The 24,617-nt window shown below is 40.2% G+C and overlaps 2 protein-coding genes and 1 long non-coding RNA gene across 5 annotated transcripts; 2 read left to right on the forward strand and 1 right to left on the reverse strand.

Annotated features, from left to right (window-relative positions):
• The first annotated feature begins 1,826 nt into the window (after positions 1 to 1,826).
• gon4lb (gon-4 like b) lies at positions 1,827 to 16,763 on the forward strand. 2 transcript variants are annotated; one of them, XM_057340378.1, is made up of 31 exons: positions 1,827 to 1,928; positions 2,712 to 2,956; positions 3,044 to 3,142; positions 3,534 to 3,763; positions 3,923 to 3,997; positions 4,174 to 4,224; positions 4,324 to 4,374; positions 4,461 to 4,559; positions 4,652 to 4,762; positions 4,850 to 5,026; positions 5,259 to 5,478; positions 6,128 to 6,229; positions 6,353 to 6,393; positions 7,061 to 7,173; positions 8,638 to 8,839; positions 9,822 to 9,908; positions 10,202 to 10,376; positions 10,464 to 10,614; positions 11,041 to 11,188; positions 11,312 to 11,428; positions 11,504 to 13,288; positions 13,476 to 13,770; positions 13,867 to 14,030; positions 14,107 to 14,304; positions 14,434 to 14,577; positions 14,811 to 15,122; positions 15,212 to 15,322; positions 15,400 to 15,574; positions 15,657 to 15,918; positions 16,027 to 16,129; positions 16,221 to 16,763. In XM_057340378.1, the coding sequence occupies exons 2-31, from the start codon at positions 2,725 to 2,727 to the stop codon at positions 16,332 to 16,334; spliced, it is 6,144 nt and encodes a 2,047-aa protein (XP_057196361.1). In that variant the 5' UTR covers positions 1,827 to 1,928; positions 2,712 to 2,724; the 3' UTR covers positions 16,335 to 16,763. The 2 variants fall into 2 exon arrangements, with proteins under 2 accessions (XP_057196361.1, XP_057196362.1); XM_057340379.1 differs by having other exon boundaries at positions 15,215 to 15,322.
• Positions 16,764 to 17,382: 619 nt separating this feature from the next.
• gpatch4 (G patch domain containing 4) lies at positions 17,383 to 20,111 on the forward strand. Its single transcript, XM_057340150.1, has 8 exons — positions 17,383 to 17,473; positions 17,608 to 17,708; positions 17,891 to 17,964; positions 18,039 to 18,131; positions 18,231 to 18,341; positions 18,492 to 18,601; positions 18,777 to 18,827; positions 18,971 to 20,111. The coding sequence occupies exons 2-8, from the start codon at positions 17,630 to 17,632 to the stop codon at positions 19,818 to 19,820; spliced, it is 1,368 nt and encodes a 455-aa protein (XP_057196133.1). The 5' UTR covers positions 17,383 to 17,473; positions 17,608 to 17,629; the 3' UTR covers positions 19,821 to 20,111.
• A 669-nt stretch (positions 20,112 to 20,780) lies between these two features.
• Positions 20,781 to 23,274, reverse strand: LOC130557979 (uncharacterized). 2 transcript variants are annotated; one of them, XR_008963373.1, is made up of 6 exons: positions 22,980 to 23,274; positions 22,661 to 22,717; positions 22,405 to 22,509; positions 21,744 to 21,917; positions 21,497 to 21,648; positions 20,781 to 20,874 (listed from the first exon to the last, which is right to left on the reverse strand). It is a non-coding gene; the product is annotated as an uncharacterized LOC130557979 (long non-coding RNA). The 2 variants fall into 2 exon arrangements; XR_008963372.1 differs by having other exon boundaries at positions 21,744 to 22,046.
• Between the last annotated feature and the right edge of the window lie 1,343 nt (positions 23,275 to 24,617).

The raw sequence follows: 24,617 nt of genomic DNA on the forward strand, positions 1-24,617 counted from the left end.
TACAGCATTGAGAGTCCAATGCCATGTGAAATGTGGGACCCAGTAAAAATACAGTATTTATTCAGATTACATGTATAATGTGGCTAGGGCCCAATATTAAAATATTGTTCCAGTCCCATGAGTTCAGTTTAAAAGGTGTCTCCTCCAAGACTTATGTGTGATGATGTCCCTTTATCAAATTACATAATATTAGTGCCTCGAAATATCATTTATTTGCATATATCAGAAACATTATATGGGTTTTACAGTACAATGTCAAAACCAGACAGCATGTGTTGAAATGTCAGGTTTAGGTGCAAACATAAGGACGTATTTATTTCTCATATAGCCTCTATATAAGATAAAATGACTTTACCGATGCCAGGGATAAGTAAACATTTTAGCCATCTTTTTCGTTCGGATCTTTTGGGAAAATGAGTGGACCTCTCAGATTCCGAATAATTACAAGAATCTTGCAGATGGGAGACAGAATCTTCGCCAGATGCCGTTTTTACCACTTTTTCAACATCTGCGAAAGACTTGTTCTGTGAGTCCAGAGGTCCATGTGTAGTTAAATAAGTTGCATGTTTATTTTCCTCGAAAAACAATGATTCTCTCCTACGCACGCATGGGCTTTCCCCAAGTGTGACAAATCCATATGGAGTAGTGATTTTGCTAAGGTGAGGTAAGGACATTGCAGCTCGTGTCGTTGGGTCCGAAACAGCGTGATTCTCGAGATCATCCATATCTGAGAACGGACAGCAGCGGGTCAGTGTTCGGACTAATAACGATGGATGTGTCGACCGTGGCATAGTGTGTCGACGTGCATTCCAGACTGCTAGTGTCTGCTGTCTCCCAGGGCACAGTGACGGGATTGTAAATTCAGGCACGCTTGCAGGTGTCAGTACCATATTCCTAAATGACACATGTCTTGATGGTTGAATATCCAGGACACTTGATGGGAGAAACTTTTCTCGCTTAGAGGGTCCAACGTCAGATGGTAGATCCATGCACGTTTAAATCTGACATATAATTGTAGTGTAATGATCTTCAGTGTAAATTTTCCCGATGTGAGAGTTTAATGATTAAAAACTGGTTTTGTCCTCTTGTTGATGATGGGCATCTTCTCTGCTTCTGTTCCCATGCTGAACAAGAGCTAGACAAATATACATTCCCATCATGAACAGACTCCACCCAGTCTGTGAGCAGGTGGGTTCTACGTGGGGGCCAGCCCACCTGGACCGTCTGGACATCCTTGGTCTTGCTCTCATGCGGGACTGCTTAACTTTAAAGTCTTTAAAGGTCTATTTTCTTTTTTTTATTTCTACTTTATTATGACTTTTAATATTCAATTTTCAGCTCTTTCAATTTTTCTTTTTTATGTTTTGGTATCTCTCTGCCGTTTTTTGCTAATCATTTCTATGCAAGTTATATTTCATTATCTTTGTATGTGAACGACGCTGTGTAAATAAACAGGTGTTGTAGCAAAATCCTACTCCCCGTGAGATTACGACTCCCCTGTTTTCCCCTACATAGAGTTAGGATTAGGTGTGGGGGCGGGATTTAGAGATAGGGACCAATCACAAAGCAGCATCACCGGCTTTGTCTTTTCTTTCTTTACAAGTACAACGTGACCAAACATCGATTCGATCATTGTTAAAACGGATTCTTAAAACATTTCATACAATTTTCCACTAAATGTTATTTTTAATTTAATTTAGGTTGTATTTAAAATATTAAACATAAAATCCGCCGTTTTTCTAAAGTATGCACTTAGTATGCCACTGACTATCCGAAGACAGTCTGCTGAATGGCCCTAGGAACCGATAGTCTGCACTTGTGTTTATGGGGGAAGGAAATGACTGCAACACCCGCCGTTTGTTGTGAAGCGGCGGGCTAGTGAATGTTAGAGAGCTAAGTTACCGATGGCTGCAAACACTTGTGTGTGGGTAAGAGTGATTTATACGTAAACAAAGGACGAACAGAGAAATATCACACTTGCGTGTAAAAATATAAACGGTTTTTAGCTGCCCTGTATTGTTTTTGTGCTTAATTATATTTTCAGTTAACGTTAGCCAATACGCTAGAAGATGATGCCAACCTACAGATTAATAACAAACATCTCCATCTGTACCATTACCATTAGTGTATTAAAAATTATAATACACATATTTTTTTTACTTTGTACAGTTTTGAGTGTGTCAGACAGAGCTTCGGTTAAAGCAACAAAACCAATGTTGTTTCTAATTTATTAGCTTTATTAAAAACAACGGGCTGCCTACATAAACACATTTTTGTCAATTATGTTAAATCTTGCGTTATTTTTGTCATGTTTTCTGTTTGTTTACCAGACTATAATTGGCTGTTGTGTACGTAGTCCAGATGTTGACGCTTCAGCAAATAAGACCGTGAATTAGTCTAGGGCTGCACGATACAAATACGGTATACGTAAAATAAGATCACGACAATGCTTGTACAAGTCAATTAGAACTGTACTTTAAAATACATTTAAAAACTGAAAGTTACCAATACATACATGGTTCACATTTTGATCGCTCATCATCTTCCACTCGTCATCATCATACACACACAGGTACTAACATTCGTATGCATTTTGCCGTATGACTTTGATGTATTAAAAGTTATTGCAACCCATTTATATCGTGCGATATATTGTGCAACCCCAATAAAGAAAAATGACAACGGTTTATTAGCTATTATGTTTTTTAAAGGCTGATAAGAAGAATGAAAATGGGGTGGAAACGCAAGGCATCTCCTGATCCACAACTAGAACATGTCAAAATACCTAAAAGGGAATGTGTCAACACATCTCACTTTTCTCACAAACTACTCACAAGTTCTTGGAGAAGGAAGGTGTCTACTCCTACTAAGAGAAAGAGCTGGACATCAATCCACGCACCGTCTCCAGGCAGACAAGCTCATCGATTCAAATGCCAGGAGCAGAAATCCAGTGAAGGTAGTGGAGAAACAAATTTAATGACCCAAGTGACCTTTATATCAGAGCTTGATGTTTGTTTTTCTGTGTGTGTGTGTGTGTGTGTAGACCATGTTGAGGATGAGAGTGATGGTGTCCAGTCCTCCCCAGTTTCATCTCCTCTTCAGTCAGAGGAGGATGCAGAACTGGGTCTGGTAATCACTGTGGGTGAGTCACAGAATTGAGTTGGTTACATTTACATTGCATTATCCTATACATTTATACATAGGTATGTGCAATCCCCTGGGATCGAACCCACAACCTTGCATTGTTAACGCAATGCTCTTACCACTGAGCTTGCCTCTTGTTAGTCTATGGAAGTTTATTTCAGCCTTTCTATCAAACAAACTTAATAATATGCGTTCGTTCTTGTTAACATAGCTTTGTATACTGTCCTTATTGTAAGGTGAAAAGCTTCCTCATTTGTCAGTTGCTTTGGATAGAAGGCTCTGCTAAAATAAAAATATATAAAATATATTGTTGTATTACATATTAGTCAGATTCATATTTTTATAGTGTTTCAATAATTAAGATCTTTATTGCGTATGTTTGTCTTTAGATGAAGACCGGTGTGAGCTGGAGGAATCGTTGAATGGTGTGAATGTAAAGAATGTAATGACTCAAAGGGAAGGAGAGATTCTTAAGGTGAATGAAGAGACAGAGAAGATGGCAGAAAGGCTTGAGCAAGAGGATGAGAGTGAGGAGGAGTTGAGGAAGTTGGACAGAGACTTAACCTTCAAATCACAAAAACTCAAGCTCTCCGCTGTCAACGTTCGAAACATTATCCATGTGAGCCTGGTTTTAACAAACTACTATGTTCATTTCAGAATTTGAGTCAAAATCACACTGTACCATAAATGCTGCAAAGCAAATTAGCTTTGGAAAATTTGGAACAAAAAATATAAAAACACATTTAACGACATATAATTTTTCTGTTTTTATTTTCAGGAAGTGGTAACCAATGAGCATGTTGTGGCCATGATGAAAGCTGCGATAAGAGACACACAGGACATGCCTATGTTTGTATGTTCTCCTTCTTTATTTTAACAAATTATAGTGTTGTAAAGTGCCAATTCAACACAATGGCATGCTTAATAGCAGAATATATATTTAATAAAAGACCAAAATGTGTGTGATTTGATAACTAGGTTTTCCATGTTTTCAGTTTTGAAATATTTGTGTTGCCTGTTTGAATCTAGGAGCCTAAGATGACCCGTTCAAAGCTCAAGGAAGTTGTTCAGAAAGGGGTGGTGAGTTCTGTCTTATCAGAAAGATTTTAGCATTTTCAACTCCTATACGTAGGGTAACAGTATTGTGCTCTATAATTATCACATTGTTTGTTTTTTAAGGGAATGGGCAACTGGAACATCTCACCAATAAAAAAGCCAAATGAGACAAAGGTATCAGATTGTGTTTTGATACAATTTTGTGTATTGTTTTTAAATTAATCTCAGCTGCTAAGTGTTGAATTGCGATTTCTCATTAGCTGCCCCAGTTTGTAGACATTCCTCTGCAGGAGGAGGAAGACTCATCTGATGAAGAGTATTGTCCTGATGAAGACGAGGAGGATGAAACCGCTGAGGAGGTAAAGATCACACGTTAAATTTCATTGACCTGAAAATAAAAATAATTAAGTTAAGAATGTTTGTCAATATATTGTATGTCAAATTTTCTTAGACATTTTTGGAGAGTGATGTGGAGAGCACAGCCTCCTCTCCACGTGGCAGCAGACATACTCCCTCTCATAAGCCATCTGAACGAGACGATGCCAACAACAGCCCCAGAGTGGTACTTTACACAGACGCCGCTCATTGTAAAATGCTTTAACACCCCATATCCCATTTTTCTTTATCTGTTTTTTTTTTGTCTCTCTAGAAGCCCAAGCCTTTCAGGCACCTGAGAGTCGAGGCAGTACCTATGGGTCCCCCTGCCCCTCCACCTCAGTCATGCGGCCCCTCGCGAACCCTCAGGGCTCCTGATCCCTTCATTGAGAAACTCCATGCTGTGGATAAAGAGCTTGATCTGAGTCCTCTCTGCATGGAGCCTTACCAGGTACAGACTCTCAAACACAAAAAAATCTCTATTCCTGATATATTTGTCTCTCTCTTTTGTGAGAGTGCCCAATAATATGTGACCCATGATTTCTTGAATGTGAAAAATACAATCTCAAATCTTGCAAACAACAATTGCATTATGCATAATTTTAAGGACTGCAAATTCTGTTAACCAATAATTAACTATTATTAACAACCCCATCTCTAAAATAAATGTATGTCTACTCTAGGCTCTGAGCAACAGCAGCGGAGGAGAGCCGGATCAGGGTCTGGTAGCTTTTCGGACCCGATCAAAGCGGCCGCTGAGGGACGTTCCTCTGGATCAGCTGGAGGCAAAGCTCCACGCACCAGACATCACGCCAGATATGTACGATAACGTCTTCACACCAGAGGATCGTGAATGGTCTCAGTGGCTGCAGGGACTCATGTCGTCTCACCTGGATAATGAAGGTCAGCAGCTTTAGTGCATAATGTTTTGGCCATCTTTGCTGGATATTTAAAAGCATTTATAAACATACGTATATGATATACGTAAAACATAGCATACGTTTTAAGTTGGTCTCGCACAGAACCAGAAGCACTACATTGCAGGTACAACACAAGTGTCGCCGCCTAGTGGACACCTCTGTTTGTGCAATCTATCACTGTGTTTTCCACACAGCTAGAAAAATCTGGTTGCACGTGAACGGATATCAGTGGACAGTGTTGATGACGAAAATGATGACAAGTTCATTGTCCGCAAGACCAAGCGAAATTCACATTTAGACTGTTAAAAACCCCTTCATGCAAACCTCCTGTTTACCTGAAAGTGAAACCGTTGGCACGGTGGGTGTCCTTTAAACAAATCAATGCCCACGGGTCTATCACGCACTGCCGCTGCTCTCAGACAGATGCTGTCTGAGAGCAGCACTTCTCTCAAATGTCTTAATGGTTTCCTCCGTGTACCACATCAGTAGATTGTGTGTGCGCATCAGCAGTTTTTTCACTTGTGTTTTTTCTCCCCTGACCTTTTCCCTAGTTTACTCTCATCGTCATTATAAATGTGAGTGTGTTTTCACAGGAATTAATTGATGTCTAAAGATGATCTTTTGTCTTTTAGAAGAAGGCGATGAAGACGACGACCCCGAATATAACTTTTTAGAAGATTTAGACGAACCAGATTTGGAAGATTATCGAAATGACCGGGCCGTTCGCATCACAAGTGTGTGCAATTTGAGCTCTGTATAATCATACATTCATATGATATGTGGATTGTACACCGTCATCCGGTTGAGTTGAAGTGTTTGCTTTTAGTAAATGTGTCATGTCTCGATATCTCTTGCAGAGAGGGAAGTCAATGAGCTCATGGAGGAGCTGTTGGAGATGGTGAGTAAGAGATAAGGCACAGTCATCCGGCCATTATGGCAAAATAAACCTGTACAAGGTGACTATTATGCCGTAATAACTGTCGTAATCTGACCCGCATTATGCTACTTAGACATAAAACATCGATTTAAAAGTCCAATGTGTATAACTATGTCTTCAGAGGTGTATAAAGACCTTACATAATGAAGCGTTATGTTTTTATTATCTTAGAATGAGCTATTTCTATCTACACACACCGCTGGTACATGGAATTCGCCTTGTTGTTTCTACAGTAGCCCTAAACGGACAAACTGCTCTACAGAGCACATTTTGTAAATACGTTATCCCCTCTGCAAAGAAGCAAAAATGTGACGACATCTTAACCCTGTGTCAGCCACCATAGTGCTTCGAAGAGGAGGGGTAGAGTGAGCCGTTGGTTGCAGTTCGCAACCTCACCACTAGATGTCGGTAAATTTCATGCACTGGACCTTATTACTTTTAGTTTTCGCCAAGTACTCAATTGCACCATTATGTTGCCACAGACAAAAGTCAAATAAATGGTTACTGTACCAAATTATTTCACATCTGTGTTTAGCAGAACAATGCATTGAAGATGATTTAACACCAACAGAAACAAACTAAAGCGAAAAAGTGAAACTGTGTCACGCCTCACTGTTTTTTCCTGCAGTTTCACGATGAGTTGGCAGTCAATGAACAAGATGAGGAAGGTCATGAGGAAGATGAGGAACGTGATGAGGAGGCCAATAACACCCCACAATTCAATGTTCCTCAAGCCATCAGGTAACACGCACACACCAGGCCTATATTTAAACACCTCGTATGCTCATGCACACATCTTTCTTTTTTTGTATATATAAACATATTTCTGTACCTACACACCTGTCTCCCAGTACACACTCTTGTTAGGCCATCGTCAGATAAGCCGTCGGTCAACAGAAAGCCTGTCATCTCCTGTTGTGTGTGTTTGCCTTAAATGTGCTTGAACTACTGTACACACCGAGTGTTCTTGGCAACATGCTCAAGATCTCTTGTATCTCGTTCATAAAATACTTAAGATGTGATCATTACAGGACATCCACTTCAACATCTGTGTCTGTTAAAAAGATAAACATACATCCACACACATTTGGGTTTTAACATATAGAGTAATACAAAGCTATGTTACACATATAGCACACATGCGTCCTCCCTTAGGGACAGAGCAGCAGAGGGGTGCTGTGTCTGTTTGGGTAGGGAGGCAGAGAAATGCTCTAATGTGTTCGATTGTATCTCTGCAGTACAAGAACTCAATATGGACACACTACAGAGCTACATTACACACGTTCACTTGTGAGTGAGCACACAAATCGTGCAGGTCTTTACGTTACTGTGACAGCTGAAAAGATCATACAGTGTTCTTGTGCTACGTGCAGAAGCCAGGTGCACAGGCTTGAAATAGAGCTCGCTTACAGGGATAGATAACAGCTACATGCACGCGCACACACACACACACACACACACACACACACACACACAAACCTCCGAGACCTACAGAATGGGCCCTTAAAGTGATAGTTCACCTTCAAAATGAAAATTCATTTCATACAGGTTTAAAATGACAAGAGGGTGAGTAAATGATGACAGAATTTACATTTTGAAGGTGAACTATTCCGTTAAACCACCTGCCCACCAGTCTCTCCCTGAAGCCTTTTTAAGACCTTTTTTAACAGGTAACAGGTTATTGACATTTTGAACAGAATTGTGTTAGTCAACACCGGGCTGACAGATTGTTATGGATTATTATTTAACTGCAACTCACAGTTTGTATACGTGACCCATCTGTGTCAGTGCGTTGTGGGTACAGGCAGAGATGTGGCTGATGGGAGTTTCTAAATGTTAACGAGGGACATTGACGTCTGTTTGATTTTTTTTTCCATACAGGAAGTGGAAAGTGTGCGTGCGTGCACTATAGACAGATCTCTTTAATGGTCATTTAGTAGGGTACAGAGAGCATGAGAGACACGGTCTGTTTAATTAACTGCTCTCATTCATAAAATGGCTTTGAGATCGTATAGTAAACTGAGGTTGGGTGTTTTTTCCATTTCTATTTACTCTATGAACATCTAGCTATAAGCCATGTCACACTGTGGGATATAAGTTGTCAATAATGGGACAAAAAAACAAGACTATTTTGCTGTAGTAAGATATTAACGTTCTAGTAAATATGAACTACTCATTTTCCGTGGTTCTTAATGTGTCTGTTAGGTTTGAGGAGCCACTGGCTCATATGTTGACAGCATGCAGGCGGACGGTCAGAGAGCAGATGGACGCCCTGCAGCAGAGGAGGGAAAACCAGGCTCGCGCTACCCAGCATGCACCTGGGCCTGGTGTGGTTCTCGTGCAGCCCAGCTGTCCTCTGGTGGTCGCCCAGACTCAAAGAAAACAGCTGCAGCAGCAAATACAACAAGTAAACCAAAAGATGGTTTCATACACAAAACACAAGAAAGGATGGATTAAGGGCTTTTAGATACACGGCAACACAAATACACACACACACATATATATAAATATATACAGTGCCCTCCACTAATATTGGCACCCTTGGTAAATATGAGCAAAGAAGGCTGTAAAAATAAATCTGCATTGTTTCTCATTTTGATCTTTTATTTACAAAATTCCAAAATTTCATGGAAGGAAAACAATTTGAAGTAGGGCGAATATCACACTGTAAAAAAAAATGTCTCCCATACATGTTGGCCACAATTATTGGCCTCAGTTTACGATACGATCTCAAAGAAAAAAATAATAATTTTCTATAGGGTTCAGGTCAGGGAACTGGGATGGCTATGGCATGATCTTGATTTTGTGCTTAGTGAGTCATTTATGTTGACTGTTGTTATTTTCCTGACACTAAAATTCAACTAATTTCTGCAATTCTCCATCTATGATATTTGGAAAGTCTTTGGCCACACAAAATATTATCTTTGCTGTGCATTATAACAATATAGACACACATTCTCTTTCAGGCAGATTTGCAACATCTCCAGTCCATTCAAACTTCTTATTTATTGCCCTGATGTTGGAAATGGGAATTTTTATTGTTTGAACCATTTCCTTTTAAATCCACTTTCTATTTTGTGTAGCTCAACAATCTTTTGCTGCACATCAGAACTATATTATTTGGTTTTACCCATTGTGATGATGAATGATTAAGGGGGTTTGGGCTTTGTGTTACTTAATATTATTCTCCTGTGCAACAAGAAGTCATGACTGGACAACATCATGTTTCTAGTCACCTTGGTGTGCTCAGAAAATGTTAATATAAATGGGAATATACTCATATTACTCATAAGGTATTTTACTCATAAGAATTTCTAGGGGTGCCAAAAATTGCCACCGGGATGTATTAGTATTGTATTTTAAAGTTTATCTCTTGTGTTTGTTTACAGCACGTCCAGTTATTGACACAGGCCAATATGCTTTGCAGCCCAGTGGAAGCGCTACAGAGCGAAGCTCAAACCACCAAACATTTTCTGGTAAGATGACGTTGCAGAGGACATAGGATAATGCGTCAGCTGTTTACTATTGCATGTGTCAGTGGGCTCTTAGAGCAACTTTACCCAAAATTTTAATAAAAAACGAATTCAGATAAAAGATACATGACGTTTCATGCTTGAGCTAGACGGCTGTTTTAAGACCAGATGTAGCATCGCAAAAATGACCAATAACCCATGAAGAGGAAAATTCTCAATAAATTGTCTTTTTAAGAGATGCTCTACGAGTCGTCATTCTGACTGCACTGTAATTTGTTCTTGTCCTGGGTTGACAGGGGGAGTTGCTGTCATTTGCGGAGAGAGCCGAGGAGGGGAGGACTACGATTAATCCAGGTTTCAGAAGCGTGTTCCGAGTGTGTAACTTAGAACCATCCCTTAAGCTGCTGGAGAAGTTGAACCAATGTCCTTTTCCTGCCCACCTCCCTCCCAAACCCACATGCCATAACGCAGGTGAGGCACATCACAAATAATTCACATCAACCAGAACAAGCACAAGCGTGGATGCACGTATGTCTGATGTTCTCTGTGCTTCTGCAGCCCACTCGTACCCGTTTCTCCCCGCTGGTCTGGCGTGGCTGTTCGCCACACGCTCTGCGTTTCTGTACCCAGAACTTCTGCCGAACTGCAGTCTGGATCCGGCCCTGCACCCTCCCCGCGGCAAATATTATCACACCAAAGCAGAGGACAGGTACATATTACCCATGAATCACTAGAATTCAACATTACACAAACATCCGACAGCAATTTCAAAAATTTCACTGTGGGATAAATGGTAACAGGTTGTATTAAGGTAAGAAATAACCTTTCATAATGTGGCACTGACCTTACAGCCTTGTGTAAGGTGTTCCATACACATGCAAATGAGACGTTTGCCCTTCAGAGTAAGTGGTACACAGTGGTTTTCACTTTGGAATTGAATTTAGTGAAAGACAGTGAAAGATGACCTTTAGAAACCATGTGATTATATGTGCTTTGGACTTTTCGCTGACTCACGGCCGTGTATGAAAGGAACCACTTTTCAATACGACTGACTTTCACATTGAAAACACTTGATGAAGCAGTGAAGCATACTTACAGCTGACCTCTCTCTCTCTCTCTCTCTCTCTCTCTCTAGTCTCATAGTCTTAGGTTTAAAGCACTTTGCTCAGACAGAGTTTCCTTATCACCTGATGAGCCGGTATCTCATCAGGACCATACGTCAGGATCAGCTCCGTGTACGTGTGAAGGACTTGGCATCCAGACGTGGACACAACATTATCAAGGTGATTCGCAGAAAATCTGTTTGTTCGGCGGTCCATCCTGATAAACACTCAGTTGACTCAGTTATCTCAGGTTGTAGTGATGCGTGTATTGTATGTAATGTAATATAATTTTGTATTTCCTAGTTTTATTGTCAGAACCGCGTGGTTCCTCCTCTGCCGGTGATGTGCAGCCCTGTTTCGCCTGGAGAAGAGCGCCCTCCTGTGGAGAGAGAACAGAGCATCATGCCCACCTGGCTGAGGGTAAAAACCAAAACCTTTTTTCACTTAATCCTGAATTCCAATATGATCATGATGACTTAAATTCTATCTTTACAGAAAAGTTTACCGAGCATCCATAGGGCAGTTTTTCAGTCCTGTTCGAAGGTGACCTCAACCACCAAAACTTCCGACCTTGTCTTTCCTAAAGGATCAAAATACCCACAATTCCTCCCTAAAGGCGTTCATCTGCGCCTGCACCCCGCATGGAACACATCTCGCCCACAGCTGCCCAAACCCCGGCCTCTGGGTGGTTTTTCCTGCCCTACTCTCGTACCATTAGCTAAAGCCCCTCCATGTCCCACAGGTAATTTATTACCCAATGTCTCCACACCAACTCACAGTGTATTTTTATTGGCCCAAGCACCTAGCACATCCATGAATGGAGTCCTCCCATTGGTCCATCCTCCTTCAACACCTGCCCATGGGATGGTGCCGCAGAGCACTTCTTTTCCTATTAACTTCCAGTATATCACCCCAGAATTGGGGTCTGCTATTCCAATGCACCCACCTGCCAACGTGCCCCCCACTTTAGTGCCGATACCCCCATCTGTCGACAGTTCTCTGCATACTGCCATGATGGTTAGGACAAGTGGTGTGCAACGGGGACGAAACATGTCAGATAAGCTCAAAAAACAGACAATACCTAGAAAATTTGCACCTTTGAAACCAGCCCCCCAACTGCCCAAAATAATGCCGCTGCCCTCCACAACCATGAACAATGCACGCAACTCTGTTGTTGTTATGGAACAGGCAATACCTTTGAATGTCACACAGAATATTGCCGCTCAGACTAATGAAAATGCCTGTCTTGTGACTGCCGCACAGAGATTGGTCACATCTCAAGACATAATCATTCAGTTATCAGAATGTAACATTTTACATACCACCCCCATTCAGAATACTGTTGAAAAGGGTCAAATGAGTCTTCAAAGTCGTGTTCCACCAGCCAGCTCACAGAGCTCCTCACCTCTGATGGCATCACCAGCAGACAGTTCTCAGTATGTGCTGGTTCCGACTGTTACACAAACAGGAGTGCCACAGTTTTTACTCCTGCCCAAAGACTCATTGGTTGTAAACCAACCTGCCGCAATTTCTGCTGAATGTGCACCAGTTGTGCCACATCACCATGTTTCTTTTGAGATTTCTTCTGGTCCTGTGCTCAATAACACAAAGAGAGCTGAGCAGCCTTTGAATATTGTAACACCTGTGCCAGTAAGTGTGGAGGATGATGGGAAGGAAGTGAGTAAGGAGGAGGTAGAAGCAAAAATGACCGGTGATCGATGGGAAGAAGAAATGGCGGGTGCTCTCTTCGGCAGTCCTCTCCTGGCGCTCTCCGAATCCTCCTGTAGCCCCGACTCTAGTCTAACCAGCACAGATGCTAGTGTGGACAGTGGTGCCGAAGCTTCGGTGAGGGAAGAGATGGACACGAAACGTCTTTCTGATAGTGAGAAACAGGAGAGTGATGAGTCTGACAGCTGGGAACCACCCGGAGTGCTCAAACACAGCACAGGGGATGGGAAGGACAAACAGTCCAAAGGGGGAGAGAATGAGGGCAATAGGGAAGAAGGACGGGGAGAGGGGAGGGAAAGTGGTGGAGGTGGAGAGCGTGATGAAGATAAAGATGGAGAAAACAGTGGAGACGGAGAAAGCGGTGAGAAGAGAGATGGAGATGGAGGTGGAGATAAAGGACCAGAGGAGAGGGATGGAGACGGAGAAAAAGATGGAGATGGCGAGCGTGATGAGGAGGAGGAAGATTTTGACGACCTCACACAGGATGAAGATGAGGAGGAAGTGATGTCATCGGCGTCGGAGGAATCTGTGCTTTCAGTTCCGGAACTTCAGGTTTGTGTGAAAAGGGATGCATTTAAGAATTTTAACTCTTCAGTTTGTGTTGTTTCATAGTTTGGTTGACTTTATTTTCACTCTTTGCATTGTAGAATAATAAAGAATGAGTAGGTGTGTTTAAACTTAACTGGTTGTGTATTTACTTGGACTCGCATGACTTATGTTATGTGTCCTTTTTTTGCAGGAGACAATGGAGAAGTTGACCTGGTTGGCATCAGAGAGGAGACTGTGCCAAGAGGGAGACTCCGAGGAGGACAATTCCCCCATGTCTCCAACATCTCCCACCTCCCCAAACTCCCAGAACTCCCCTGCGTCCCAGAATTCACAGGAGGAGAACTCGGAGGATGAAGAGGATGGAGTGATGAAGGGTGATGAGATGGAATCCGGGGAAGGTGAAGGTGGAAAGCTTCCTGAGGGAGATGCACCACCAGGCGATGACCCTCCACAGGCCAGCGGGAGAGGAGGGGGGCGTGGCAGAGGTCAGCAACCGGTTCCCACTTTGTCATCTTTTCAGTGATATCCAATTGGTAATGCCTGATTGATGAATGTGAAATATTTTCATTCTTTTTCTGTAGGGCGTGGCCGACCTCCCCCTCGTAGCCTCAAGCGTGGTCGGCGTCAGGAACGAGGCAGTAAAGATGCCTCGAAGCTTCTACTACTGTATGATGACCACATCCTGGACAACGATCCAATGAGAGAGAGCAAAGACATGGCCTTTGCCCAGTCTTATCTCAATAGGGTTAGACTCTTAACTTACCTCTGCTCATTGTATGCCTGATGTGATACTGTGATGCAGACTCTCGCTTTCTTTTTAGGTCCGTGAGGCCTTGCAGGATGTTCCCGGTAAGGTGGAGGAGTTTTTGGGGCTGCTGTATGAGTTTGACCAGGCGGGAGACAGCCAAAGCGTTTTAGAGCTCTTCTCCCAGCTAAAACCTTTGCTCAGAGACTGGCCCGACCTTCTCAAGGACTTTGCTGCATTCCTTCTTCCTGAACAAGCGCTGGAGTGTGGTTTGGTACCTATAATCATTTAGTAGACAATAAAGGAGATGGTTTTGCTGCCAGGTCATTACCCAAACCAACCTATGTTACATAACACCAAATGCTTTTTTTCTCCTCTGTCTTTCTGTCTCTTCCACACCCAGTTTGAAGAGCAGCAGGCCTTTGACAGGAGTCGGCGGTTTCTGCGTCAGTTGGAGATCAGTTTCGGGGAGAATCCATCTCATTACCAGAAGATTGTGAGAGCGCTGCAGAGTGGAACTGCTCTCAGTCCTGCTGGCATTGATGAGGCATGAGTAAATAAATTAAGTAGAGATGCACCAATACCGATACGCTGATTATTCAGAGTGATATCTGCCGAAGCCGATAGTTTGGTGGTTATATTGACAGGATATATCAGAGAAATATTGCTTTTATCAACCGATGCCGATTATTGGCCGATATATTGGTGCATATCTAAAATCAAGTGCAAGAAATGAGTTCCTCACGTTTACACTGAGATATTTCTGCTCCTGTAACTCAGCTCAAAGCCCAGATGGCCACCCTTCTTAAGGGCCATACTCACCTGCAAGGAGAATTCTGGATGTTTTTTGATGAGATGCGTACACCTCCAGCACGTCCAGGCCAGTTTGAAGAGGCTGTTTGGCTAGATGAAGTGGGAACTGGGATAGATGGAGAAGGATGCTTGGTTGTGGGATCTGGAGGAGGAGTATGGGGAGGGTTTGAGGAGGTCACGCTTCCTGATCTGGAAGAGGACGACGAGTCACACAAAATTCGACAGATCAGTGGTAGGAGCAAGAGAAGGAAAGAAATGCTCACACATGGCAACTACAAGGTGATGTTTATGCAGAATAACTTTTAGTGTAAAAGTTTCTTATCTGTTGACTGTAATGAAACATACTAAAGCTGACAGTATGTCTTCAGCAGGACTGTGATTGGCCAGAGAAAGATTGTCTGTGTCCCTGTCACGACTCTAGCCACACCAAACATCGCAGACATAAAAGAAAGGGATGCTTGCGTTGCCATAGCAACAAGGTGCCTGTTTGTTCAGTGATTGTTTGAGGTGCGCAAATGACAGGCCTGTACATGAAAGTTGTTTTTTGCTTCTACAGGCAACCAACAGCTCAAAGGTGTTGAAAAGCCGTGATTCAGCGTTTCTGTCCGCTGATCCACAGGCTGAGAGAGGAGGGGAAGAAAAGGAAGAAGAACGAGGACCAGAAGATGATGGAGAAGCAGAGAAGGAAGTTAAAGATGAGGCTGGTAGTGGAGCAAACAGTCCATGTCACGGTAAAGCCTTTTCCGTGAAATCTCGTTTTTGTTTATGTAAAAGCAACACCTGTTGTAGTTCTTTGACGTACATGTTGTGCAGATGGTGATGGGACTGTGTGGGAAGAAGGTGAGAGATTCCCTTCTCCCATCCCAAAGGAACAGGAAAAACAAAATGAGGAAGATGACGAGAAACAAGAAGAGCATCATATACAGACTTCACAGAGACAGAGAAATGAGGAAGATGTTTCCGCTGAAACAGGAGAGAGAGATTTGAGCACACTCAGCCCTGCCATAGACACACCTGTCTGTGCCAAAAACATCTCCCTCACTGCCAGTGGAGAGAGGGTCATCCTCTGGACCAGGTTAGATCAAATATTACTCGGCCATCTAAACACTTGCATGTTATGCCCTCAATCTGTATGTTGGATTTGACCTTACTTATTTAACATTATTTGTTGCCTGGTGTCTAGGGAGGCTGATCGTGTCATCCTGACTGCCTGTCAACAGCAAGGAGCCAATCACAGTACTTTCCAGGCTGTGTCAGAGCAACTTGGCAACAAAACAGCCAGTGAGGTACCTGAATTATACAGCTACTGATCAATGACAAGCAAAATATTTCTATATTGAATTTAGCATTTTTTTAAACATAGCTCTGTTTCCACAGGTATCAACCAGATTTCGAGACCTCATGCGTTTGTTCCATACGTCAGCTTGTCAGGCGAGCTCCGAGGATGAAGCCACAGAACAGCAGTCAGCCACTGATGAAGAGCAGGACTAGAGAATCAGTCTTTTTACCTTCTTATAAACTTTTTCATTGTCTGTTATAAATGGGTGTAATTCTTTTGGTTGGAGGCTACAGTTGCATATAAAGCCCCACTTTTTCCGCTGACACCTGCTAAAGAAGTATTTTACACATGGGGTCTGAGGTCTCTTATAATGCGTAAATTAATTAAACATAATGAAGCCTTTTATTTATCAAAAAAAAATGAAGCAAAACATTTTTATTGGAAAGCACCAGCCTGCAGATTCTCATCAACATTCTTACTGACATTGATTGTATATTCTGTGAATATATGAACAGAGGTTTTGTATAGTATTTTTATATCCGGGTGATTTTGTTGTTTTTATTTTGCTGCAGATGTTAGTTCTGTAAACAAGGCACTGTTGTGGGGAATCTGGAGGACGATTAAAATGATTATTTATACAGACTTAAGTGTCGGACTGAATTCTTACATAGATATCAGCATTTTTCCAAAGAAAGTGCAACTGATGGCAATTTCACATTGAGTTGTTTCTCCAGTACCATTGTGAAATGTTAGTTAGATAATATTTGATGATCTATATTGCAGATTTGACTCAATTATTTGCCTCAATTATCTTATAGATCAATTAAATTAAATTTTGGCCAAATGTGATGTCAGGATTGGCATATTTGTACGTTTGCTTTTAATGACCCCTCAGGTAAGATTCAACCATGACAATATGAGGTGTGTATGGTACAAAATAGAGAAACAAATTTACCTTTATGGTACTTGTTGAACAAAATTGTTTTGCGAGAAATCAAACTACAGCAAAACAGAATATGTAACGTTATTTATTGTAATAAGCAAATGCTTAAAAAACAAAAAGCTCACAAGAATCCTTCTTAAATTCTTCTCAAAGCTGAGCTTCAGTTTACACGTTAAGCACAACTAAACGCCATGCAAACAATCTTATAAACACATCTTTAATAATATATTTGATTTTCCAAAGCTGGACATCACCTTCTACTGCTGTACAGTACAGATTGTAAAACGCGTTTCGTTAATAGAGATGTGGTCCCCTTTCGCCTCCCGTAGGTAAATACCGGATGGTGTCATGTCTGCTCCTGTGCTGAGCGCGTGGTAACACTGCTCGTTATTTCCCCTGTTCAGTCCGGTAAGAATCTGACGTTTTTGCTTGTGTTTTGGTTGCAAACTTGACAGATTGCTCTGAAGTAACCCGTGACAGAACTCTGGGTATATATGATATATATTTAAAATAATTTAATCCGAGTTGTATGCCTTCAATAGATTCTGTAGAAGCTATTTTCTCATGGCAGAGACAACCCAAGAAAAAGCAACCGGACTGGAGTTCGCGGAGCAGCAACTACTGCGACACGGATGGGAAAAAGGTTCATTTTTAGATTCTACACATCACAAACACTGTCTGTCATGTCAAAGTTTACCTTAGTCATTCAAACAACTATTTAATTCAGTACATTTTATTCTCAAGTAATGGTCTAACACGTGTGTGTGTGTGCGTGTGCGTGTGCGTGCGCGCGCGTGTGTGTGTGTTTGTACTGTTGTATTAAAGGTAAAGGTCTGGGCAGGAGAGAGAATGGCATCTCAGAGGCTATTAAAGTCCAAATTAAACGTGATAAAGGAGGGGTGAGTGGACCTTATGAGCTATAGGTAGCATGCAGTTAAAACCTTCATAAGCGCATTATACTGTTTGTCCTCAGATGGGCCATAAAGAAGGAGAGCAGTTCACTTTCCACTGGTGGGATCATGTTTTTAACAAGGCCTCCTCTAGCCTGGTGGTGGAAACAGGACAGGTAAACTTTAAGGCTGCCATACATGTTTTGACTCTCTTGATCGATGACATTTACAGCCATGAGTTCTGACTAAAGTTGCATTGTGCAATTGTGGTTTAGGATGGTGTGATGGTGAAGGCGGCAGACAACAGCAGTAATGGTTTGATCTCCAACAAGAAGCCACGCAAAGCTCAGCAAGCCAAATCCATGCTGTATGGATCTTTTGTCAAGGTACAAAACTTACAAATGAAACAATGAAAACAAAAATAACAGGTTCTTCAGTTTTTGTCCATCGTAATATAGCTTTTAGATTGTTGTTGATATCTGGATTTGTTATGGCACTTGCGCAGTTGTGTTAAAGAGTTCTTTCTCTTCTCTTAGTCAGCAACTCTGCTCTCGGGTCAGGAGCACACAGAAAAGACCTCTGATTCAGATGATAGCAGTAATTCTGAAGATGAGGACCAAAAACTGGACCTCTCCAGCACTACCAAGTATGAGCTGCCAACATCCCAAATTTCCTTAAAAACATGAATACCTTTTTCCTTTATCATTTTGCAATATTCTGCAATAAAAATGCACTTTTAAATCTTTCAGTGAATGGTACGCAAAGGCAGTAGAAGGTTTAAAATTAAAATAATAATACTAGTTCTGTCTTCCTCATTCCAGGTTATCAGATGCAGACTTGATCAAAGCTTGTGGAGGAAGAACTGCGCACAAGTAAGCACTGGTCTCTTAAAGTTTACATCACAATCCACACCAGCACATCTTTTTTCGTGGTGATGGATGTAAAGTAGTAATAGCAATGCTTAATTTGCTCTCACAAAAATGAACCATGGTTGAACTATTTTGTTAATTAACAGGGGAGCCAGACATGGTCTTACTATGAGTGCCAAACTGGCCCGTCTGCAGCAACAGGAGCAAGAGTTCATGAACAAGTACGGTAAAAAGAATCAGCCTGCAGGAACATGTAATAATGGCAGCCACGTTTGTAATAATGACACCAGCCTGATCCATGACGACAATCCAGATGCTACAGAGAAAACAAAACGCAAGAAAGCGAAAAGAAAGGAGCCATCTGAGAATGACATCTATGACGGTGAAACAACAACAGATATTAATGAAGGTAGTGATGTTGAGGACATGAAAAAGAATAAAGACACTAATGATTTTGTGAACGATGCTTCAATGACTGATGCTGAGCCCAGGAAAAAGAAAAAGAAAAAGAGAAATAGCAAAGTCAAAACCACACCTGAAGAGAGTTTTAATGGGGACTGCAGCTCGGCCTCACACGCATCGGAAGAACCACAATTAGAATCAAATGAAACAGCTTCATGCCTACCAACAATGAAAGAAGACATCCCCAAGAAGGAGAAAAAGAAACGATTGGTCGCAGATGTGACCAGTGAGGATTCCACAGAAAATAAACCACAGGAGCTTCAAGAAGCATCTGACAATGTCTCCAAGCAAAAGAGGAAAAAGAAATCCTCCATGGACCACTATGACTCCTCTGTGATGATGATGATAACAGAGGACACTAACACAGAAGAGCAGAATGTGTACATGGAAACGGGTGGACAAGAGAAAAAGAGAAAGAATAAGAAAAAGAAAGTAAGAGAAATTGAGGAGCAGGAGGTGGAAGAAAAAGTGACAGTGGAGGACTCTGTGCCAAAGAAAAAGAAAAAAAGGCCAAAAATTGATGGTAGTCCGTGAGAAGAAACTAGAGTGCTAAAACTTTTTGAATGACTGTTTAGTATTAAACTAGATGAGATCAGATGTTTGTCTAATGCGACATTATTTATTCTGACAAATGGCTGATCTTTTAAGCTTGTTCCTCACAAATGAATTCATGTGTCCTTAAATTGTGTAGGGATGTTTTTTATTGGTAAAATAAATATTTTGTAATGTGTTAAAGTACATTTACAAAGTTTTACAAATCACAATGAAATATTAACTAGATATTAAGAACATAATGGAGTCAGTTTATTCTCTAACTTTATGAAATGTAATTTTTTTGATTGATTTGATGTCATAACTTAAATACTTTACTTTAAAATACATCTTCATGTCCCACACTGAGATGTCAGGTTATTTCTTCAACAGTGCCAAACTGTAACGTTGGAACACTTTAAATTTACTGACTTTTCCCTTAAAGTCCAGCTGTGTGACTTTTGCTTGAGTAAATCAAGCAAAAAACAAATGGAAACAATAAATGTTCACATAAACTCTCTTTTACGAGAGTAGTGGTTTATTCTAGTTGAAATGTTGTGGAATTGTGGCCATGTTAAACTGGTCATTTTGCAGATCCACCTGTTCAACATGCCAGCTTTTCTTGGAGTTGTTGCTGCTTTTTGAGAGAACACAGTTAATGGTTGTGTCTGTGGGTGTGTTAATCCAGAATCTAAAAGGACAATATTAACTTTTTAAGGCTCATTAAATAACTGACCTGAAGTCTGTGTGTAGTAACTGTAGCATAAACAAAGTTATGTTGCTTTCATAGTTTTCATAGTACACGATTGCAAAACAGGTTGTTTTTAAATGCTGCCTTAAAGTATTGCTATAAAATAATTATATACAAATAATAAAAAATACATGACTAATATTAAATGTAATCAATAATTTTAGTACTACTAAACTACTTTAGTAGAAGTAATTTGTTTTATTCTTACCCTTCCTTAAGCTCTGCTTCACTGGTCCAAACCCAAGGTCCGATCCAGTACCCATGATGTTTGTCATAATAGAATTCAACGTGCTTATTAACAAATTCCTGAATTTGTATAAAAAACAAGATTTACATTGCCATATTCCCAAACATTTGAGACTTTAAAAAGTTAATATTGACAGTTATTTTTATGGGGTCCTAGTCGACAAAGTGTATATTATAGATCTTTAATTCTCCTTTAATCCATATAAAAACATTCTTATATTTCGTATCTCACTGATAGTCTTAAAGGAACATTTCACCCAAAAATAAAAATTCTGTCATCATTTACTCACCTTCGAGTTGTTCTAAATCTGTACACATTTCTTTGTTCTGATGAACACAGAGAAAGTTATTTGGAAGAACGCTCATAACCAAACAGTTCTTGGACCCCATTGACTACCATAGTAGGAAAAATTACTTTATATATGTTTTGTTCTGTTAAAAACGAAAGAAGATATTTTTAAGAATGTAGGAAAGCAAACAGTTCTGCGGTACTTTTTACTACTATTGTAATTTTTCCTGGTAGTCAATGGGGTCCTAGAACTGTCTGGTTAAAAGCATTCTTCCAAATATCTTTCTCTGTGTTCATTAGAACAAAGACATTTACAGGTTTGGAACAACTAGAGAGTGTGTAATTCATGACAGAATTTTCATTTTTGGGTGAACTGTCCCTTTAAATGCAGACCTGTTCCTCCACATTGTCTAGCCAGATGAGCTCCAAACGTCTTGCAGGACTCTTGTTTGTCTATCCATGTTTTCCAGGCATTTTCTACATGGAAATAGTAACAGCTGGAGCCATTCTGAATCCAGTTTTTAGACAGGGTTTACACCGGACCCCTGCAGGGAGAATACTTAATTTTACTAGAAAAAGAACATTCTTGTCTCAGAGATCAGTCATAATGGAATATGAACAGATCCATCAGTAGTCTTACCATTCTCTGATTGACAGTAGTCCTCTATAGAAAGGGTACTTTGTTTCAATATGAAGTTCAGGGTGCTGTTAAGCTCTTCATTCTGTGTCGTAAGCCCTTTTATCTCTCTCTCTCCAGTAGCTCCTTGTGTGTCAGTAATTGCTGGTTGACTGTTCTCTCTTCAGTGTATAGGGTCTGTGTAAAGTGGTTTCCAGCAGGTAAGTGATGCTCTGAGCTCTCAGGTTTTTATTGTCTATTAGACATGAGGATATTTCTGAGTGTGTTGAGCTCTACCAGAATTTTTTTGTTATCTGTCATATGACTCTGCAGTAAAAAATAAAGAGAACTATGGGGTATATTAGTCTGCCAGCATGTAGTGATGTTATTTAATAGCTATTTTAACACTTCTTTGCAGCATCATACAGTAAATTACACAACTGGACCGTTTTGACCTTAAATAAAATTATGCAACTGTCTTCTTACAGGCAATTATAAACAATAACATTTTACTGTTCATGCCACTCTATTTATTTAATGTCTGGGTTGTTGTGAAAATACTCAATCCTGTTTCTGGATGTCCCCATTCCCCACAGATACTATGAGATCTAACGCAATACACATAAAACAGATTTTTGATAAACCAAGTTCATGTGTTGGAACCAAACTTTAGAAATGTCCTTACTGAGGATGCTGACTGCGGTTAAAGCCAAGATTAGAAGAATACAGAGCACACCCAAACACACTGTAGCTCGTCTGTATGTTGGAGAGGTCGAGGTGGTCACTTTTTCTGAAGAAGAATAAGTCTATGATTGAAATGATTCTAGTACAAAGCAACTAAAACATTGTAACATTTGACAAATGAAGACTTGGTAGAGCTGGAGATTATGATTTTCAGAATCATGTTCTGTAGGATGAAATGGGTATAATGCTTTCTGTACCTTCAGACTGATGATCTTGCGGTGGTAAACCAGATTCTTTTCCTGGAAGTTGTTGAGCTGCATAATAAAAAAAAGATGTCAAAACATGTTTCATGGGTATAATGATTCATGGGAATAATAACACAAACCAGACACACGACAGACAAACAAACATTCATTTAATCACAAACATCCACAAAAAGAAAACCTGGTCTCAGTCTTTTGTCACAAAACAGATTAAAATAGTAGTGGTTACTGGCTATTACGGTTGTGTAAAACGTGATTTGGGATTGATTGAGATTTTCTTTACCATTAAGCAAATAAAGACATCTGAACTTACCTTTAGATGTGTCATTGTCAAAAGCTTTAAAGATGACTGTTGAATAACACCCCTCACCTTCCATTCTAACAGCACAAGCCACAGTGTCATTAGATAGAGAAGAGCAGAACGATGTTTAAAACAGGCAGTATTTAGAGAAGTTTGCGTTCAGAATTTGGAAATACCAGAAATTGGTCAGAAGGCAGAGCAATTCTTGCATTTTACAGAACACATTATCACTTTGTTTCTGCAATTATCAGTGAAAGAGGAAGACGAAAAAATGCTAAAGTGCAGGTGTTTTACGCTTAAATTGAGTCCTGACCTATGACACAAGAGTTGTTACATTTTGTTTTGTGGTTAGTGTTTGTCCTTTGTCAGAGGAAGTTCTGTAACTCCAGAGATAAGAGACCAAACACGTCACAAATGCAAAAGCCACCTTTATGTTTAAAATAAAATAATAAAATAAAAAAAATAAAAAAGTTAAATCTGAAGAATATCTGTATAATCAGGCATTTGGTTGTTAATATTTTTTAACAATTCCATTATAATTCTTTTAAATGCATGCTTTATGAAAAGCAGGAAAAAACAAAACAAAGTTTCAAAGTTTAAAGATCTGTGATATTAAACAATACTTAAGAAAACTATTAAATTAAATGATCCCCTAAAAATGTCAATGTCAGTTGTGTCCTCAACTTTGTGTCAACTCCATCATAATTTTTATAATTTATTAATCCTGAATACATCAGACAATGTCTTGGGTAGCCATAACTCCCAACTGTACTGTATGTCCCCACAACCTACTTATTGTAAAATCCACAGTATATTTATTACTTTTTTAAATTTACAAAGTTAAACCGGCAAAGTGTGATTTTCTGTGCGATTAGTGAGTTTTGTGAGTCAGTTTTGTGGGATAAATGTTTAGTTTATAAAAGGTCCAGTGTACAGCGCTTCATCAGCATCTAGCGGTGAGGTTCCAAATTGCTACCAACGGCTCACTCCACCCCTCCCCAGTCCCCACACCCTTTCGAAGCACAGCGGCAGCTGACAAGGGAAGATGTCGTCATGTTTTCGCTTCTTTCCCGAAGGAAATATTCACTTCACATACATAAGAAAAAATAGACAGGATCCAAGCCGAATTTCACAAATTTTCGTCAGGAGATTAAGAACTACTGCACCAGTTTGGAAAACATTGTTAATAAAAAAGCAATGAAGACTTTTAATATTTTTTATGAATATCTAATATCTGAAAATTGAAATTGGACTTTGTTCTTGGATGTACATGTTATAGAATATGTATTGTTATACAGTAAGTGTTCTGCAGAAAAAAAGATAACGTATTTATGAAACGCTCTGTAGAGCAGTTTGTTCGTAGGGATAGGCTACTGTAAAAAGGGATAGAAAAATAGAAAAAGCTCAATCTAAGGTAATAAAAACACAACGCTTTATTATATAGGCCTAACGTCTTAACAACCTTCTTTATAATCAAACATCTCTCTTGTTTTTGTAATTTTCTGAAGAATGGAAGAGAAAGTTTCAAATATTTTCAAAGAATCGGAATTAAATTCAGCTTACATTTTACAAAATGTACTCAGTACTCAAATATTTCTTAATAAGCAAATTCAAGGCTTTGAAAACTGCTTTTGGCTTTATGTAATGTGT

The sequence above is a fragment of the Triplophysa rosa genome, linkage group LG8, assembly GCF_024868665.1.
Source record: "Triplophysa rosa linkage group LG8, Trosa_1v2, whole genome shotgun sequence".
NCBI lineage: Eukaryota > Metazoa > Chordata > Actinopteri > Cypriniformes > Nemacheilidae > Triplophysa > Triplophysa rosa.

What these genes read in the sequence shown, in the direction of transcription:
- gpatch4 (XM_057340150.1), top strand. Translation starts at nt 17,630, where the DNA reads ATGGCAGAGACAACCCAAGAAAAAGCAACCGGACTGGAGTTCGCGGAG. An exon ending in TTAAACGTGATAAAGGAGGG is followed by an intron (nt 17,965 to 18,038) that starts GTGAGTGGACCT and finishes GTTTGTCCTCAG; the next exon opens with ATGGGCCATAAAGAAGGAGA. An exon ending in GACCTCTCCAGCACTACCAA is followed by an intron (nt 18,602 to 18,776) that starts GTATGAGCTGCC and finishes TCCTCATTCCAG; the next exon opens with GTTATCAGATGCAGACTTGA.
- gon4lb (XM_057340378.1), top strand. Translation starts at nt 2,725, where the DNA reads ATGAAAATGGGGTGGAAACGCAAGGCATCTCCTGATCCACAACTAGAA. An exon ending in CACACCAAAGCAGAGGACAG is followed by an intron (nt 10,615 to 11,040) that starts GTACATATTACC and finishes CTCTCTCTCTAG; the next exon opens with TCTCATAGTCTTAGGTTTAA. An exon ending in AGGAGGGGGGCGTGGCAGAG is followed by an intron (nt 13,771 to 13,866) that starts GTCAGCAACCGG and finishes CTTTTTCTGTAG; the next exon opens with GGCGTGGCCGACCTCCCCCT.